The 15,937-nt window shown below is 48.4% G+C and overlaps 1 protein-coding gene across 1 annotated transcript; it reads left to right on the top strand.

Moving 5' to 3' along the window:
• Window positions 1-1,787: 1,787 nt before the first annotated feature.
• SYPL2 (synaptophysin like 2) lies at window positions 1,788-15,194 on the top strand. The gene is made up of 6 exons (XM_019457746.2): window positions 1,788-2,135; window positions 2,296-2,370; window positions 8,904-9,028; window positions 10,108-10,309; window positions 11,460-11,651; window positions 13,012-15,194. The coding sequence occupies exons 1-6, from the start codon at window positions 2,082-2,084 to the stop codon at window positions 13,162-13,164; spliced, it is 801 nt and encodes a 266-aa protein (XP_019313291.1). The 5' UTR covers window positions 1,788-2,081; the 3' UTR covers window positions 13,165-15,194.
• Window positions 15,195-15,937: the final 743 nt, after the last annotated feature.

Below are 15,937 nucleotides of genomic sequence, written 5' to 3'. Positions count from 1 at the left end.
AAAACCATGTGAGAAACAATAGTAAATCTGGTAAATTTAATGTATTGCATATAGATATAAGTCATTATACAGCAAAAGTATTAAAATATGCATGAAGCTAATAATAAACAAATTCAGGGTAGGATAGTGGTTACTTCTGGGGAGGAAGGAAAGAGGGAGGGAATGATATCACAGTATGCACAGGTTTTGTTTTATATGCAATTTTGTATTTTGTTAAAGAATGAATTTTTTTTTTTTTGAGACAGAGAAGGAGCGCGCACGTGCGTGCGCACATGCAAGGGGAGGAGGGACCAAGAGAGAAGGGGACAGAGGATCTGAAGCAGGCTCTGCAGTGACTGTAGCAAGCCCAATATGGGGCTCAAATTCATGAACGATGAGACCATGACCTGAGGCGGCTGAGCCACCTAGGAGCCCCTAAAGAATGGATTTGAGACAAACCAGGAAAAGTGTTAAAATTTAATAAGGTTGGTTCCTAGATGTGTGGGATTTTTGTTGGATTATTCTGAATTCTTTTCTGATTGTGTTATATGTTGTATGCATATTGTTGTAGACCATTGGTAATAAGTATTATTTCATATTTGTGTAGTGTGGGCATTTACACACCTTACACCACTTAATCCTCATGCTGACCTGATGCAATAAGTAGGGCAGACACTATTATTCCTATTCTATAGTAAAGGAACCTCAAACTGCAGAACAATGTGTTAAAAATTGGATTGGGGACTCAGTTGTTTCTTATTTCCTCTAGATTTGCAATGGAAATATGCTAGAGAAGTTTCTTTCAAGTCCAGTCACTCCCTTCTACCCCAACCTCGGGAAAGCACTTGCTCAATGAGGGAATGAATTGTATTAACAAGAGCTAAATGTTTGCTCAAAAAGCAGTCATTCTAAATTACCAGAGGAGAACTCCAATTAATGACTTTGTGACGAGGGGGATCCATATTTACAAGTCAATTCTTCAGAGTCACAGGCTGGTTCTTTCCACCTGGTTGCCGCCCCATGGCTCACTCAGTGACCTTGGACAAATCACTTAACCTTTCACTACTTACACTTACACTACTTACACTTACAATCCAGTAAACCGAATGTGTAATATTCATGATTGCTAACTTGGGGCTCCTGACTAACACTTTTTGAAAATTAGGCACCGATTGAAGGTCAATCATAATGCAACAATGTCAACTTTTCAATGCAAATTATTCTCTAAGTTCCCTATTCCTCAAAGACTATTTTCACTCTCCGTTTTAAAGGAGATCGAGTTTATACTTTTTAATGATTAATAACTTTTAAGTCATTAATATATGAATACCTTTTGTTGTTAAAAAATTAAACAATAGCGTAACAAGACAATAAAAAGTGAGCAATTTCTGTTCTGTTGCCCATTCCCTCTTGTAGTGGCTTTTGGAGATTTTGAAAGCAAGCAGTTTGTTAACCTTAAGGTTTAGAAGCTTATCTCAACACTGATAATGCTTGATGAAAATCCTGTCGGTTCTGGGTATTGTGGTGTGGAAGAAGAGAAAAACGGCGCAGAGCGGCTCCAAATCCACGCAAATAGGAAAAGATAAAACAAGAACCCGTGCGTTCCAGAGCGCCAGGCTAGTTCCGACTTTGGCCATGAGTTGGAGCGGCTGTCGTGTACGGCTTGGGACTGGCGCTGGAGGCTTCTGGCAACGAACTTGAACCCCCTCGCGGCCAAACTGCCCGCAGAAGCCACAGGTCCCTTTAAGGCGCCCTGCCGGCCGACGGGGGGCAGAGGGGGCGGGAGGAGGGTTCGCGAGCGCACGCCACGTGACTCGGCTGCCAAGTGCGCTCCCGAGTTTGACAGAAGTTTGAATCGGACTCGAGGGCTTTCTGCAGCCGGAGGGCCTGAGCCTCGGTCCCGGCCTCCGCGAGCGCGAGCTGCAGCGCCCCCGCGACCCGTCCCGCCAGCCTGGAGCCCGGGCCGCCGACGGCCGTCCGCGCTCCCGCACCGCTCGCTGCCCCCGCCGCCGGCCAGCAGTCGCCGGGCCGACCGCGGTGCCCACAGCCTCCCGGCCAGGGAGCCGAGCCCCCGCGCTGCGCCCCGGACCCGCTGCGCCAGCATGTCTTCGACCGAGGGCCCGAGTCGCGCAGCGGACAAGTCACCGCGCCAGCAGGTACTCCCCGCGCGCCCGAGGCTGTCTTACCACCCCTTCTCCACCTCAGGGTTGGGCCGGACCCTTATTCCGTCCCCTCTCCCGAGTGGGAGTGGGAGGAAAACCGGCGCTTTCCTGGGCCCCCCACCGCCCTGACCCCTCGTCGGCCCCGTGTCCGCAGGTGGACCGTCTGCTGGTGGGCATGCGCTGGAGGCGGCTGGAGGAGCCTCTGGGCTTCATCAAAGTTCTCCAGTGGGTGAGTCGATGCTCCAGCCGCGGGCTATTTCGGGAGCCTGGACTGTGACGCTGACCCGAAGCAATGTGGCGGGAGTGGGGGGCGGGGAGGTGCTGCGGCCGGCCCTGGCGGAAGGGTGGGGGGCGGCGACAGGTGGGCGGGGGAGGGGCGGCCGGGGTGCTTCTCCAGCACTTGATGGCAGGAGGGTGAGGAGCAAGGCATTTGGAGTCCGGGATTCGGTCCTTCTATGTGCAAGGAGCCCTTGCCCAGGGCGCTCACATTTCACCCGAGCGAGAGGACCCGGGTGTAACCTTTCCAGAACTCTGATCCTGCACATACCACTCTTCGGTGGCAGGAGGGGGGAGGGAGGACAAGGAGGAGAAGGAAATCCACGGAGGGCAGAGGAGGGAATGAGGCGGGCGAGGGAAACCATCCGGCCTCCAAACCCACCAGGAGCTGACTGATCCTGAAGGTTGACTCGGGAGACAGGGTCCTGGCTGGCTGGCGGTTGTCCTGCTGAGATCACTAAAGTAATCTGGGTTCCTGTAACTGAGTAAGAGAGTGAATGAATGAATGAAGGAATGAATGAAGCCTATGGCTCTAGGATTAAATAAAAGAAAAAATATCAAGACAATAAAAGTCACACTATGGCCAAAATGTGGCTTGTAGAATAAGATAAAACATTGAGCTGGGAAGCTGGGGCTCTGGGTTTCAGATGTGGTCCTGCCTTTTCCAGCTATGTGACCTAGGGCAAGTCACTTCTTTGGACCTCAGTTTTCAACATTAGTTAAATGTTGATCACACCATCCCGAGGGTCTCCTTCTGCTCTAAATGGTTGGTATGCTAGAATATTGTCCTTCATTAGACTCACCCTGTGACCTTGAAGAAATCACTTGCCCATGGCCTCAGTTTCCTCTGTAACTGTCCAGGGCAAATACCATCTCCTTGCCTCACTGGTGCTTTGAGATATTGGTATGTTCTCTGTCCTTGTAAGTGCCCAAGGCCTCCTGAGTATAAGTTAGGAATGTGGACAGGTGCAGTCATTCTTTCAAATCATGAAAACTAGTTGGGAGCATTTAGTGCACTATAACTGAAGAGATTTAAGTTAGACAGTCCACACACCAAATGGTGTGTGAATAACTTAATTAATGTGCTTTCAGCACAGAATTCAGCTAGGGAATAAGTTACTGTTAATACTGAGGATGATTGAGTTCTAAAGGGCTTTTAACTCACTGGAGACAGGAGTTAGCACTGTGTCACTGAGTCCTGCCTGAATCATTGTTTGGATGAGAATCATCAGATCTGGAATTCAGGGGCAATAGTGCATTTGGGGTTATCTGTGGATATCTGAGACCTTGACTGGGGCTACAGGCCAGGCAAGGAGCTCCCAAGTGCAAACTCTGGGATCTGATGGGGACTTTCCACTCTCCCTACTGCCTCAAGAGCAGTTGGATGGACTGCTGACTGAGCTTTCACCTCCCCCCACTTCCCTGTTCTGACCCACCACTTGAGTACCAGTGGTGGCCATATAAGAATGTTATTAAGGCTCCATGTGACTGCCATCCAGAACTAGGGAACCATTATGAGGAGCAGAACCTGAAATATAAGAGTACAATTTTATCATTAAACTAGACAAATGGATCTAAGGGAAATTTGAGAAAGACTGTCAAGGGATGAGGGAAACAATGAGGTTATTAGACCATGGAATCATCCTTCATGGGGGGATTCTGTAAAGCTTCCCTCTTCAATCCTTCTATCCTTTTCTCAATGCCCTCCTCCTCCAATACCCACATTTCTGTAAAGGCTGCACAAAACAATGCCTAGGAAAATGATCCAGTCTCCTCCCAGGGTCAGCACTGATCCCTAAGAGTTAAGAACCATTTGACTTTTATGATCCTCAGCTTCTTAGAGGGGGGTGATGCCTTTCTCTCATAGTGCTAAATCCAGGGGCCCAGGGCTAGACTCTGAACTTAGCCTTCATTTGAAGGGCAGCATCAAAGGGAGACATGATTTGCTTTACTGCCATCCTAGCAGCCTGAATTCAGAGCGTGAGTTTCACTTGCCTGAGTCTCTGCAGGATGAGCTAATATAAAAGTACACAGGAACCAGCACCAGAAATGACAGTGAAAATGTCATTTGGGATTTTCACTCATTTCCTTATTGGAGGGGATCAAATGACCCTGACTGGAAAAGGAAAAAAACGAAAAAGAAAAAGAAAACACAGATCTTGCGTTTATCGTAATGATACTTGAAAACTTGTTGTCATTGTTATCAAAAAGCAATTTTGCTGGAATCCTAGTAAGAAGAAAGCAATGTTAGTCTTTTATTATTCAGGAGCTTGGCTTAGAGCTTGGCTTTTTTTTAATTCAGAAATTAATCTCACTTCAATTCCCAGTTCTGGAGTCTCACTAAGTCTACAGAAAGCTAGCAAAATAACACGGGTATAGACCAAGTATTAAAGAACTGGTTTCCTTAAAAAAGGAAAAAGGCAGATTTTTAGGTCAATGGGCTTTGGTTTAAATGCAGCGTCCTCTGCTTTCTAGCCATAGAATCTGAGGTACCTAGGGTAAGTAACAAAATCTTTGTGGGCCTCGGTTTCTTACCTGTAAATGAGGGTAAGATCCATCTCATGGGTTCACTGGGAGGATTATAAGAGGTAATTTCTGTAAAGCATCCAAGCATTCAGCCCAGACAGTCCAGGAGATATTCAGCAAGTGTTGGTTCCCTTTCCTCCTGTTCCCAAACCTCCCCTTTCCCCCAAATCTCCTCTTTATGCATACTCTCAGCTAGACTTGTCCTTTGGTTGGATTATTCAAATATCACTGCCAGATCCTCACTTTGAGGGTAAGGCACAAAGGAATCTCCTGGATTACTCTGTCACTGTTCCCATAATAAGTCATATCATTATCAACTGTACCCCTGATCAATAATTTGAGGTGCCAAAGCCACTTACTTGGCTCTGGGGTCTCTATAATGAAAATAAACTATTTCAGTTGGTGTGGGGAAATGAGAATGAATACTATTAGAGTCCATCAAACCAATAAGATGACTGTAGGGGTAAGATTGGAGGGGAGATCTTGTCTTGTGCTCTGCACTAACTAGGGATGGTAGTGTCCCCAAGGCTGACAAAGGATCATCACCATCAAGTAAGTCAGCACCTAACTGGCAAGGTTATTTTGACATCTTTCCCAAAGAGATACAGAGGCAGGAGGAGGAGGGTGTGGAGAGCAATATAGGACCATCTCTGTCCCTAGCAATACAGGTCCAAGAGGAGGAAGGTGGAAGGTTGGCATCAGAACTTCAGAGATCCACCCCTTCCCTGTCTCAGGGACTCTCTCTCTGTCTCTGTCTCTCTCTTTCTCCTTGGCTCCTGTTCTTTTGGAGCAGTTTGCTCAACTCAGAAACCCTTATGCTTGGTGACACGGACGGTTTCAGTTCTTTCCCGCTCTTCCCAGTGGTTCAGTCACCTGGTACATTTAGGGAAGAAAGCAAATCTGGTACAGAAAGGTGGAATGGGCTGGGGCAGTGTGTCTTTCTCTGCTCCTGCATGCCAGGTGCAGAGCTACTCCCTGCCTCCTTACAATCCTCCCTGAACACAGGAGAGATCCCCTTTTTTAGCCTCAATAATTTTATGATGCAGAATTTTATTTTATTTATTTGTTTGAGCATGACACTGTTTTTTTTTTTTTCTTTTTCTGGATGTAAACTCTTAAAAGAAGGTACCGGGTCTTACTCATCTTTGTGTTTCCAGCACTTGGCACAATAATGCTTAATAACTGTTCGTTGATTAAGTAGAAAGAGCACTGGACAGGGAATCAAGAGATGTGAATTCTAAGGCTGGCCCTCACAATGGCTAAATGTGACCCTGGGAGAGTCACTTAATCTTTTGGGACTTTAGTTTCTACCTCTGTGAAATGAGACCATGGGGCTTGATAATCTGTAAGATCTTTTTTGCTCTGCCGTCCTGTGAATCTATGAAGTTCCCCTCAGATTTTTCCCATTGTCCACTTACATAAGAAACTTCATGAGATTTGTCATCTCGTGACTGTGTGATGTTCAGATTTAATTATATATTCTGGTTGATAAAGAGCTATGTAAGGTGTTTAGGGATTCCTGACTTTCAAAGAATCAGAATAGAAGAGGATGCAGCTAGTGCTAAAGTTATTCATGGTATATTTCACTCTCTGAGGAATCAGAGAGCAGGATTCAGGATTTTCAGAACCTCAAGGTGATCATCCAGACATAGAAGAACTTTGGGCAGTGACGAAAAAGTTCTATTATCTGTGTTGTCCAATATGGTACCTGCCAGTCACGTGTGGCTATTGAAATGTGGCACCTGAAATGTGGCTAAATGTGACTGAGTCACTGTGAATTTTTAATTGTTTTAAATTTTAATGAAGTTGAATGTAAATAGCCACACTTGGCTAGTGGCTACGTAGCATTGTGGATAGTGCAGCTCTAGAGTACAGGCTCCATGAAGACAGAGATTTTTCTCTTTTATTCACTACTAAATGATAGTGCTTAGGACAGTGCCAGTACACAGTAAGTGCTCCATAAGTGTCCTCTTTCTGTAGATGTTCAGGAGTGCCTGTCAAGGAAGTGCTAGTGAAGAGAAGGCTCCATAACTCACCATCCGTTGCCCCAAGTTAGGAATACCTATTTTCTTAGGGGACTTTATTGGGTAAAACTATGCTGCCCTTCTTAGAATGTGATACTCTAAATTGTGTGTCCAGTTCTGAGCACCAGAAGCTACTTGCAAGAGGCTCATAGAGCTGACAAAAGTTAGAGAATTCCTATGAGGAAGAGCTAGAGAAGCATCATTGTTATGCCAGTGAGGAGGCTTGGAGTATATAAAGGGTAATGATGCAGAGGCTTTGGGCAAATTCTCTTCAGCTCTGTCAAGATAAGCAAACAGGGCTCTACTGCAGTCTCTGTAAATTAAGCCAGATGAGGAGGCTATTCAGGCATTGGAGAGAGTTATACTGTCTCCTTTCCTGGATGTTTTTTTACAATGGAGACAATTCTCAGTTGTCTGAACTAAACCTCCTGGAAACAGAGGTGCTCATTGTGACCTTTAGAGATGGGTCAATGGCTCCAGCATGGAGAAGATCTGCCAGGGCAGGCAATGCAAGGCGGGGCAGTGGCACTGGACACCGCCGAGGGGCAGAGCACAGCTGCCTGCAAGCCCGGCCAAGAGCACGCTGATAGTATTATCCCCATCCAGTGGGAGAAAGGCCTCTCGATTGCCTGCTCCAAACCCCTTGTTTAACAGACGGGAAAACTGAGACTCCGAGAACAGAGTTATTTATTAGAGGTCACCCAGCTCATCAGTGACAGGGCCAGGACTAGAATCCAGATTTCCAAACTCCTAATCCAGGTCTCTTTTCAAAACTCCATAACGCTATCAAGAGTTAGCAAAATCACGTGCACATAACTCTATTCTAAACTCTGGGTGCAAGCCTGGGATGTAGATGAGCTGTCTTCTAGGTGCTTAATGTCCAAGATATGGAGAAACATACAGAAAATGATCATTAACAGAATAAGCTCTGTGCTTAATAAGAATGATTACATCATATACAAGCCCGTATAAGGTAAGTGCACAGGAAACGGGGCCTGAACAGATGATGCGGGAGGATAAGAGATTCCAGTTTCTCACCTCCTTTTCTAACCAGTGTGTTTCCCCAGAAAGAAATTAGAAAATCATAGGTTGAGGAAATTTCATTTCACTCAAGACAGGAGGTTTAGTAAAATGTGATGAAAGGTGGAGAGGAAAACAATTCAAGTGACCTGAAATGCTTCTGGTTCTTAACACTGAGCAATGGCAGCATCAACAGATAACAAGGGGAAACACTGCGGGGGGAACAGTGGAGGCTGATAAGGCAAGTGGAAGGTACTTTGCTCTGGGCGTGGGCCAGGACTGTCAGCATTGACGCAGCCAGCATTGTTGCTGCAAGGAAAAGTACCTTTGGAGGAAGAGGAGCATAGCTCTTCCCTGCTTGGCCCTCTGAAGGCTTGGTGGAAGTGGAAGTTGCCACTTCTAGCTATACCTCCAGTGAGGCTGGAAGCCCCTGGAAGTTAGCAACAAGGTAACCACAAGATTCAATGACAGCTTCAAAGGAGAAATGGAAAGAATCCCAAAGCATGCCTGATCTCATCACAGAGGAATCTATTCCTAGGAAGTCCACCTTTATCCTAGAAGTTTCCAAAAGCCTAAATTGTGTTGCTTATCATCTTAAGGAGGCTACCTATATTCTCCACAGTCACATCCAATGGGGAGATGTGGAAACTGTCCATTTCTTCTTTCTCTCTATCTTCCCCCCAGACACCACTCAAAGTCAACCTCATTCATTTGACTGTTTGGTCCAGGACTCAGATGCAGTGAACACAGCATCCTGAGGCTGGAAGACCAATGGAAGCCATGGGTCCCTACCCAGGAGGGAGTTGATTAAAGGAAATCCTGGTCCCCTCCACAGTATCTGCACCTGTTAAGAGTCAGAAGGTGGTTCTGATGAGATATACCTTCCGACTCTCAAAGGGGCTTCCCTCTCCCTCAGCTCTTTGCTATTTTCGCCTTCGGGTCCTGCGGCTCCTACAGCGGGGAGACAGGAGCAACAGTTCGCTGCAACAACGAAGCCAAGGATGTGAGCTCCATCATTGTTTTGTTCGGCTATCCCTTCAGGTGAGCAGGAATTGATTCTGACCCCACACAGCCTCTCTCGCTTATTTGGCAGGACCTGCTTGGTCTCTTCCTTCTCCAGAAACTTAAAGGCCTTTTTTTGAGTGCCGCTCCAGGTTCAAATAGAACTACAGGACTTGGGTCCTTTCCACCCTTTAGGAATTTCAGACTAACCATAGAAAAATATCGGGGAACCTCAGATCGATCATTGTCATAATAATGTTCCAGTCCATAGATAACCAATAGCAGGTGTAACATAGTTCCTACAGAAAAAAACCATGCAATTGGGGATGGAGGCTTATAGGAGTCTCAGCTAGTTGGGCAGGTCCTTCTGACCTTCAGCAACCTCCTCCCTGCCTTGAAGGTTAGGGAACTTGTTAGTACTAAGATCCTAAAGAGTTGACATGGGGTGCTCACCTGGTACCACTAGAGTACAAGGATGTGCACCTTGACCAGGAGGCAGAAAAGAATACTCTTTCTGGGCTACTTGGGAGCTTAGGGAGGGAGTCCCAACTGTTCAGAGGAGAACTGGGAATAGGACTTGTCTTTCCAGAAATTTTTAGTACCAACGATTAACTATCTCTTGTATATTGCAGGGTGTTTGTTTTTCTCTCCTTATTTTATCCCATATAGTCTCATTTGGGGGGCCTGACTAAGGCCTGGGAATGGGAAAGTCCAAACTAACCTGGCCACTGTGGGCCTGTGTGCCCCTTTCCCAGGGGCAAAATGAAGCTGATCTCCCTGGTGGTTTGGCTATAAGAAATAGATGGATTATTGTGGTAGTGACCTGAAGGGCCCTGGAGATCCTTGGAACTACATGGTCACCATATCTGGGCAAAGTAGACGAGAGTGGGGTAGTGGCTGAATGGGAGGTAGAGTTTGACCAGAATTCCAGGGAGATTCCTGCCTTGACTGCAGGGTTCCCTCCAGAAGCATTCCTCCCCACACACCCCCTTTCTTGGCTCTGTAAGAGTCCCAGGGTGAGAATGAGCACAGGACTACCCCTAGGGCAGGTACAGTCCTCTGCCTCCACAGGAAGAGGATTGCCCCGAGCTTAGGATGGCATCCCCTGCCACCTGCAGGTTGAACCGGGTCCAGTATGAGATGCCCCTCTGCGATGATGACTCCACCTCCAAGACTATGCACCTGATGGGGGATTTCTCTGCTCCCGCTGAGTTCTTTGTGACCCTGGGCATCTTTTCCTTCTTCTACACCATGGCTGCACTAGTTGTCTACCTGCGCTTCCACAACCTCTACGCAGAGAACAAGCGTTTCCCCCTGGTGGTGAGTAAGCAGAGGCCAGAAGTGGGATGGAGAAACTGAGAGATGTGCTTTCTGAGACTGATGTCAGAGTGAGAGGGGAGGACACCCATATGTGGAAGCTCCTGAATCTCCCTGCCAGCTCTTCCTTGTTGATCCCTTCGGGTTCTGTGGTTCCCACAGCTCCGATGACTCTGCCTCTACCAACTTTCTGTCACTTGCTGTGCTCACAGGAGGCATAACAGCATCAAGAAGTGGGCTCTGGAGTTGGGCTGCCTGGGTTCAAATTCCAGGGCGGTCCCTTACTGGCTGTGTGCTCTTGGACAAGCCACTTATCCTCTATAAACCTCAGTTTCCTCAATATAAAATGGGGATAAAATAATACCCATCTCGGTGGCGCCTGGGTGGCTCAGGGGGTGTTAAGTGTCCCACTTCGCCTCAGGTCATGAGGTCACAGTTTGTGGGTTCCTGGGTCAGCCTCTGTGCTGATGACTCTGAACCTGGAGCCTGCTTCAGATACTGTGTTTCCCTCTCTCTCTGCCCCTTCCCCACTTGTGTTCTGTCTTTCTTTCTCTCTCTCTCTCTCTCTCTCAAAAAAAAAAAAAAAAAAAAGAAACATAAAAAAAATAATACCCATTTCATAGTGTTTGGGGGAGATGAAGTGAAAATGCATGTAAAATATCTGGTATATAGTTAGCTTCAGTAAGTGTTGGCTATCATTAATATCATTCCCCCTTTACTGTCTCCCTATCCCAGGCATGCAAGGTGGAAGGGGTGCTTCAGGGGACCCCATTTGTCTCTTGCAGTCTGCTCTCACTCTGACACCAGTTGTAGCTGAACAATGGTGACCAGAGGAAAAGCTTGAAGGGGAGAGTGGGGAGTTTAGGCCACTTGGATGTGGGGGTAACATTGACCAGCAGGTGCCTTGATACATTGTTGCCTGGCCTCAGTTCTGAGGGCATGGGGAGGGGTGGCCCTGGGTAGCAGGGTTCTTTTGGTGGCATTGAACAGATTCCTTAAGATGATCTGGGCTCCCAGAGGTTCTAAATATTGGGTAGGATAGGAAGAGGTGGCTGTCCTGGGACCCCAGGATCCCAATGCATTCTGGCAAGAGGAAAAGAAGTAATCACGGGGGTCTTTCTGAGTGTATTTCTTGTCCCTCTGCTCCTTTCAGGACTTCTGTGTGACTGTCTCCTTCACCTTCTTCTGGCTGGTAGCTGCAGCGGCCTGGGGCAAGGGCTTGACAGACATCAAGGGGGCCACACGGCCATCCAGCCTGACCGCAGCCATGTCTGTGTGCCATGGAGAGGAAGCAGTGTGCAGCGCTGGGGCCACACCCTCCATGGGACTGGCCAACATCTCTGTGGTGAGACCTGTGGCCACTGAAGGGGACCGGGGGAGGCAGTGCTATCCCAGATGCCCAGGCCTGTCCCGGCTAGCAGGTTCTGGGACAAAAAGAGAGGGTGTCTCTCCAGCTGGCATCCCTTAAAACTGGAGCCGGTGACCCTAGCACCTAAGGATGGCTGCTGGTCCCTGGCTGACCCTGAGAAGACATTTTGGTTTGGGGGGAACCCAAGAGCCATTTAGCCTCCTGTTCTTTCCTCCTTCTGTACTCTGTCTTCCCATTTCCCTTCTCCCCACATCCAGGCATGCCCTTTGTGACTGCTTCCCACTCCTCCTTTACAATATGTGTTTGTGTGTGTATGTGTGCACATGCGAGCATATGAAGGAGAGCACAGGCTGTGGCTGGGCTCACGGCTGGGAGCAGACCCAGAGTGAGTGAGAAGGGGTTCACTGTCACTCAGGCCTCTAGACTGGAAAGGGGTTTTGGGCAGGTGTGGGTCCGGCAGGTATGCACATGTTTGGCCATCCCAGTTGTTAGAATGGGGAAATCTTTCCATATCAGTTGGTAGATAGCTGAGGCCTGAAGCTTTTCAAATGCCCCCTGTCACCTTAGCCCTGCCCTGAAAATGGCCTGGAACTCTTCAAGGCCCAGCAACTGAAGGGTTTAATCGCTGGCACACCAGGGAGCCTTCTAGAACTTGCTGGAACCCTGCTGATCAGTTTTAGCCCCCAACATTTTATTGTAAAAATTTTCACACATCAAAGTTGAAAGAATTTTACAATGAACACCCACACACTCATCGCCTAAACTGCACCATTAACATTTTACTAGACTTGCTTTATCACACATCTACCCGCCTCCCTTCATCCATCAAACCATCTGATTTTTAATGCATTTCGAGGCTAATTGCTTTGACATCAGTTCACCTCCCCCACCCCAATACTTCCTGCTGATAGGTTTTTAAGTATTTTTGAATAAATAGTTGAATATAGCCCGGGCTGGGTCCCTGGTCTTAAGAAAGGAGCACCTTGGACAGCTCTGGTCACACCCACCCTTGAAAAAGGCACTCCTAACAGTGCTTTGGAAAGCGCCACCAGAGCCCCTGCTCCTTGCTCTGCTTTGCATGATGCTTCACTCCAGGGGCCAGACTCTCCTAGCAACCAAGCTACAACCTGGGTGCATGCTGTGGACAGTTAGGGGCTTTTGCCAGAGAGCCCCTTAGTGGGTATCAGCATTGAACCCTGCCTGTATCTCCAGTTCTCTGTGTTTTAGTCTTCTGAGCCCCCTGTGCCTCTTCCTTCACCCCCCACAGGAACTCCTCCTCCCTGTTCCCACAGTTCCCCCCTTACTATTCTCACAAACTTCCCTGATGTCTTTGCAGCTCTTCGGCTTTATCAACTTCTTCCTGTGGGCCGGAAACTGTTGGTTTGTGTTCAAGGAGACCCCGTGGCATGGGCAGGGCCAGGACCAGGACCAGGGCCAGGGCCCCAGCCAGGAGAGCGCAGCTGAGCAGGGAGCGGTGGAGAAGCAGTAAGCAGCTCCCACCTGGCTACTCCCGAACAGGACAGCACCTCTTCAACCACCTCCAGCTTCCAGGACCTCCCTCTTCCTCCTTCTCCAACTCCCCTCCTCCATCATTCTGGGCTTTGAGCTTTGAGACGTCGTCGATGGATGGGCAGGCATCAGCTGTCAGAAACCCCGGCGGCCCTACCAGTGGCTTCCTATCTCTCCTCTTGCTGGAGCCTCGGATGGCAGGAGCTCAGTGCTTCTTGTCTACGGCCTGGACCCCAACATTTTGCTTGGGGTCTTCCTCGTCCACTTACAGCCTCCCGTTGCAGGCAAGGGTTGGGGGCAGGAGACTGGTTCCTAGCAGCCACTTCTATCAACCTGTCAGCTTCAATAAAAGTGGGGGGAGGGGAAATTGGCTGGCAGCCTTCTTCCTGGTCCCTTGCATGAAGGGCCCACCAGTGGTTTAGTGACCCCTCTTCAATGGTTGTTATCTAAGCCTTGTGTCTGCCCTGATCTCCAGTCAGCCTGAGCCTGGTATGCTTCCCACTTTTTCCTCTGGCATCTGCTTGCCCACAGAGCCTACCATGTGGGAACCCAGGAGGCCAACTAGTCTAGAAGACAGCCCTGTAGGGGCTCTTGATGAGGCCCAGACTCAATGGGGAGCAGATATATCGCAACTGGGTTGCAACTTCAAGAAACTGAAGCCAGGAAACTTGCTGGGGAAGCAGTTTCTTCTATTCCCTTAGCCCTCCCACCCCTCCAGGCTGGTGCACCTTCCACCAATAGTAAACTTGTACTTGCCTTAGAAACCCCTGACCTTCTTCCCTGTCCTCCTTCTTGGGCTTAGTCTCACACAGGGGACACTAGATGAGGGGTCTAGGAGCAACTCCCTTTTAGCCCTCTCTGCCTCCAACCTCTCTGTCCATCTCCTTTCCCCAATCTCTTGGGTCTGAGGCATTCAAGATCCTTTTCCATGTCTGTCCAGGCTTTCCTCTCATTCCTATGGGGCCATATAGGGGCTTTGGAAGGGCCCAGAGGACCACCATGAGGCTAAGTTGCCCCAGAGCCCCAGGACATGGATGGATGGGCCTATTTCTTCCTCATTCTCTGCTCGTTTCCCCCAAACCCCAAACTCCTTCTGTGGCCCCTCTTTCATACTCCCCTATCTCACCTTTATGAAAGGACACACCCTCTCGGTTTGCCCTCTGTTCCTCCCCTGCTTCCTCATTTCTCCCAGGCTCTATCCCTCCCCACCCAAACCCCCAGTCCAGGGCAGGCCAATGCTATTGGTGCTTCTTCACTTCGGGACCCAGTTCCATATTTGTCTTTGATATGTCTCCTCTTTCTGACACCTCCTTCAGTCCCTCTCTGGACCCCAGGGCCTAAGAGTTAATGCTGACTGGGAAAGGGCCATCCATCTCCTACCCAGCTCGAAGCACTTCAGTATGCCTTGGCCATAGGGCTGCTCAGGGAAGGATGAAGAAGGAAGAATCCAGCCATTTTCTGATCCAGTGCCAATTAGCCCACTTATCATCCCAAAGGTGAATGTGCCCTGTGCCAATTTCTCCTCAGGACTGAGTCATCCCCTCCCACCTTCTCACCTCCCTAAACACCATCCCCAGTAATGTGCACTTTACTGGGGTACCCAGAATACAGGACCTTTGATTTGGGGCCCGTCATTTCTTTGGGTCAGAGTTCCCCCACTTGACAGGGGGAGTGTGAGATTTACATCCTCAAATGCTCCAGAATCCTTCAGTGAAATAATTAGGTTTTTTGTTTTATTTTTCTTTTTAGATTTTGGGGGAGGGATTTGAGGAGAGAGGAGAGGAGATGGGGATGAGAGTGTTTCTAAGTCTGAACCTCTCTCTGTCCTGAGCTGTCCCCATGGTTACCCAAGGAAAAGGGGGGAACAGTTTTGCCTGCAGCTCCAGAGACACAGAGAACAAAGAGGTGACCATTTTTCTCTAAACTGGCCCCTGTGAGGGTCTGTGAGCAGCTTCTACTGGAACTTTGTTTGGATTCTGTGTATGTATTTATAATTTATTTGAAATGTGATGGATAAAGTGTTCTCATTTGGGGGCTGAAGTTAGCAACTGGCCCTTGAGCTAGGGGAAGGGGGTTGGGGTGGATATTCACTCCTGCCAAGGACTCCTAGCCCAGAACTCTCCCTAGAGCAGAGAAGGCTCTTTCTCTTCCTCAAGAGCCTAGCTTGTTCTCATCCAGAAGGGCCTTGATTTAGGCTATGGCCTCTCCATGACCACCCTAAGAGGAAAGGCTACTTCACCTCATAACCTCCAGAAGGCTGGGCTAGGCCAAGTGCTGAGGGCAGAGCTGTCCTCATAGGACTCACATCCCCTCTAATCAGGGCTGGCACTACTGCTTTGCCTAGTAGGGCCTAAGGTAGGAGACCGTGTCTGGTTTCTTCAGACTGCAGGAGGCTAACAGGCAGGGCATTTGCCCTTTGCCCTCCTAAATTCTGACCCTGCCAGGGTACCCACCAAGGACTTTTTCTGAACTTGAGTTCTCCCCACTATCATGGTCATAGGTCTCCTACTTCCAGGATTGAAGATCGGGGTGGGGGGAGAATGTTGCATGTTGTTTTCTGGTGCTTGTTATTACACATTTGAATAAACAGTGCTTCAAAGCATTTGCCATGAAGGAGCCAAGCCTAGAACCCTTCCAGAGAGATTTTTTCTCCCCCTCTTCTCCCATTACTTTAAGTTATCGGACAAATATCAGTATTTCCACCAAAACATCATTCCACTCCTTTCCATGCTGCACTCAAAGCAATAGAGTCT

Source organism: Panthera pardus, unplaced genomic scaffold (genome assembly GCF_024362965.1).
Source record: "Panthera pardus isolate Hobbes unplaced genomic scaffold, ASM2436296v1 HiC_scaffold_11, whole genome shotgun sequence".
Classification (NCBI taxonomy): domain Eukaryota; kingdom Metazoa; phylum Chordata; class Mammalia; order Carnivora; family Felidae; genus Panthera; species Panthera pardus.
Note: the sequence above shows the minus strand (reverse complement) of the source record. Positions and strands in the feature narration are given on the sequence as shown.

Bases quoted from the DNA above. Each gene is read 5' to 3' on its own strand.
- SYPL2 (XM_019457746.2), top strand. From the start codon at position 2,082: ATGTCTTCGACCGAGGGCCCGAGTCGCGCAGCGGACAAGTCACCGCGC. The intron at 2,136-2,295 runs GTACTCCCCGCG...CCGTGTCCGCAG, and splicing joins ACAAGTCACCGCGCCAGCAG to GTGGACCGTCTGCTGGTGGG. The intron at 11,652-13,011 runs GTGAGACCTGTG...ATGTCTTTGCAG, and splicing joins GACTGGCCAACATCTCTGTG to CTCTTCGGCTTTATCAACTT.